A 2,999-nucleotide genomic window follows, 5' to 3' on the forward strand; every position below is an offset into this window, starting at 1 on the left:
GGGCTGAAGGCAGGAAGGATCTCCTCTAGCTGTCTGTATCACAGCAGTTAAAGCCTCTGACTGAAGACAGTCATAAAGAGCACAAGGTTTTTAATTTTATATGAAATTATTTGCTGTAAAATCATCTCCAGAGGTTCCCACGGTAAAGCCGGCCTTCTCTATTGAGCTTAGTGAGGTCATTTGCTCTGATACTAGTCCTTCTCTGGTCACCCTGTTATGTTGGTAAAGTGTCACAATGCAAAGTTTATGGAAAAGTGCTAAAAAAAAAAAAGATTCTACCGATACTATAGAACAAAATATCAATAAAATACACAATATAATTAAAGCTGCTAATATTTTTCTCTGTTACTTTTAATAATCGACTATTTAACCTGATCTTAGGAAACAGGAACAAAAATAAAAAGCAATTCTTCAAAGTAAAAAAGGATTGAACAAACCTCCTTGGGGATGTTGCCATGGAGCAAGGCCTCAATATGTAACCGTGACAATAGCTGAGGTATGAAGGCCCTAAGGCGTGGGAGAGTTACATCTGGAACACAGATTACAGAAATCTATCAGAGCATTTCTCTCTGGGCATCAGAGGTGAATCTGAAAGAAAACAATGACAGCATTTTCTTTGAACCTGGAAGAAATTCCTCTAATAAACCCAAACCAGCAGTTTGGTGTTAGACGGCCATGCAAGCTGCTAAAATACTCACATAAATTACGCTTAGACACACAATCAGCTGTTATTAGTCTAAAGAGTGAGAGAGAAATCTCAAAATGAGGTCAGAAGGAATTGCTTGGCAACAAGCTCTGGTTTGCTGAGGCTCAGGTGAACAATCATCCCTGCAGGAGGATATAAAAAGGTAAAACAACAATCCAGACGGCAGCTGTTGGGGAATAAAAACCCTCAACATCGAAAGAGACGAAGATTTAAATGACAAAACCAGAGATTAGAGAGAAGCGTCTACCTGCAGTAAAGAAACAGGCACATTCATCACATCACACATCAACCTAACCTTTATGCTTTGCTCTTTACTTGCTAATTTCTTTTAAAAGGTCAGTAAAGAGAAATCCTGACTGAGAACATGTCTCACCATCAAGAGCCTCTCTGAGCTCGTCTTTGGTCCACGCCACCTCAGTCATCAGGAGACGGAGGTAGTACATGGCATGCTGGTGCGGCTGCTCGGCTCGGAAGTTGTTTAAAGTCCTCATGTACTGAAAGGAGAAGGTCGACGTTAAGACTTTAGAAAATAAGTCATTAAATGCTACAGTGATCTAGAGAAAATCTGAACTTACTGCTTCTTTAATAATGTCGAAGCGCTTCTCGTCGATCTCGAATGTTGCCATCTTCTCAATGATCTTCTTCAGCAGGATGTGGGATTTATCATTGTAACCTTTGACTGTAAGCTGCAGTAAACCGCAGCAGAAAATATGCGATAAATAAAACTCTATAGAGAAAGACTAAAGCATGAAAGACAATCAACAATACAAAGAAAGGTTTTTCTAAATGTCATCAGCTTGAATCAAAGAGTGAATTTATGACAGTGGTGTCTATAAACTGAAGGTGTTCTGTGTGACCAGACTGACAGGACTCCAAAGGTAGATTGAAATTAAGTTTTACGAAACCACAACTGACGATCTTTTTAGACCTAGTTTAAAGTTTAAATGCTGTAAAAATGTAAGGCAAAAACTCAGGAAGGAGGAAATTAAATAAAGAAGGAAGGTAAGCAAAAAAAAAAAAAAGGTAAATAAAGAATAGTGTTGCACTGATGCCATTTTTTGGCCCCGATACCTGGCTGTGCAGCATTAGCCGATACCGATACCATCCGTTTGAAATTGATGTGTGTGTGCATATATGAAGAACTGCATACTACTTGTGTTCTGAAGGCTGCATGCCTTAGATGGGGACTTGGGCCGATCCGGCCACTAGGGGGCGCACGCATGCTCAATCGGGCTGGGTGCCACTACTAGGAGGGAAAGGAAGAGACTGTCGACGGTGATTCGAGTGTATTATAAGTAACAGGTTGTGTTTGTAACGTTGTGTCCAGAGAAACTTAAGTTATATTGTTTTTGCTGGACGAAATTATTGTTGCTTTATGTTTAATCTGTTAGGCCGGCTGGTTGAGTTATATCTGGTGCTACAGTTCATATTGCTAGCAGTGCTAATTGCTAGTTACCTCAGATGGTTTAAATGGTAATTTATGTTATATTTAAGCTACAGACCATTTCCTTTGTTGTTAGTGCCGGACATATATAACTATTATTTCATTTGTGTGCTATTGTTAAATATATTAATAATTGTTATTATTTGTTGTTGATTGTTTAATCAAATTGTTATTATTTTCCAGAACCACACTGGATTAAAGTGCCATAAAAGGACTGACTGTCTCCTTCATTATTTTATAAGTCTTGGGGGAACTTAGTGCGTTTTCACAGACGCACAGTTCGTGATTACAAATCAGAGAAGCCAGTCTAATAACTTTGAACTAGGGATGCACGATATAATCGGCCCCCTATCGGTATCGGCCTTAAAACTGAATATCGGACATCGACCACCCAACCGATATTTAACCCAATATTTGATCAGCTTCTGAGTTTCTAAAGTCTAAAAAAAAATAAAATAAAAAAATACTACTTCTTCTTCCTCAAAAACTTCTTTTTTACAGACTTAAAAACTTCTCAAGACGAGGGAAAAAAATCTCTTCATATGCTGATATATTGCCATTTAAAAACACCATATCAATCTCTTTTACTAATGAAATATTGCTATACGTCATCGCTATGCTACGAAATCCCCCGAAAATTCACGAAATTTTGCCATATTTTTATATGTTGATATATTGACGCGGTATCAATCTATTTTACTAACAAAATCTCACAAGAATTTGCAAAATATCACGAGAGTTTGTAACAGAACAATGAAATTTCACGAGATTTTGAAAGTAAAGTTGATCGATACCACGTTTTTAAAAATCAATTTGATATCAGCATATGAAATATATTTGAGTATATTA

The 2,999-nt window shown here is 37.5% G+C and overlaps 1 protein-coding gene across 1 annotated transcript in view; it reads right to left on the reverse strand.

Annotated features, from left to right (window-relative positions):
- The window catches only part of ide (insulin-degrading enzyme), a 54,262-nt gene that overhangs the window by 23,674 nt on the left and 27,589 nt on the right, over positions 1–2,999 (reverse strand). The window contains exons 14-16 of the mRNA XM_015380227.1: positions 1,282–1,392; positions 1,080–1,200; positions 438–529 (exon numbers count right to left, since the gene is read on the reverse strand). Coding sequence (XP_015235713.1) covers positions 438–529; positions 1,080–1,200; positions 1,282–1,392 — 324 coding nt within the window. The remainder of the gene's footprint in view (positions 1–437; positions 530–1,079; positions 1,201–1,281; positions 1,393–2,999) is intronic.

The sequence above is a fragment of the Cyprinodon variegatus genome, unplaced genomic scaffold (genome assembly GCF_000732505.1).
Source record: "Cyprinodon variegatus isolate N-32 unplaced genomic scaffold, C_variegatus-1.0 Scaffold11, whole genome shotgun sequence".
NCBI lineage: Eukaryota > Metazoa > Chordata > Actinopteri > Cyprinodontiformes > Cyprinodontidae > Cyprinodon > Cyprinodon variegatus.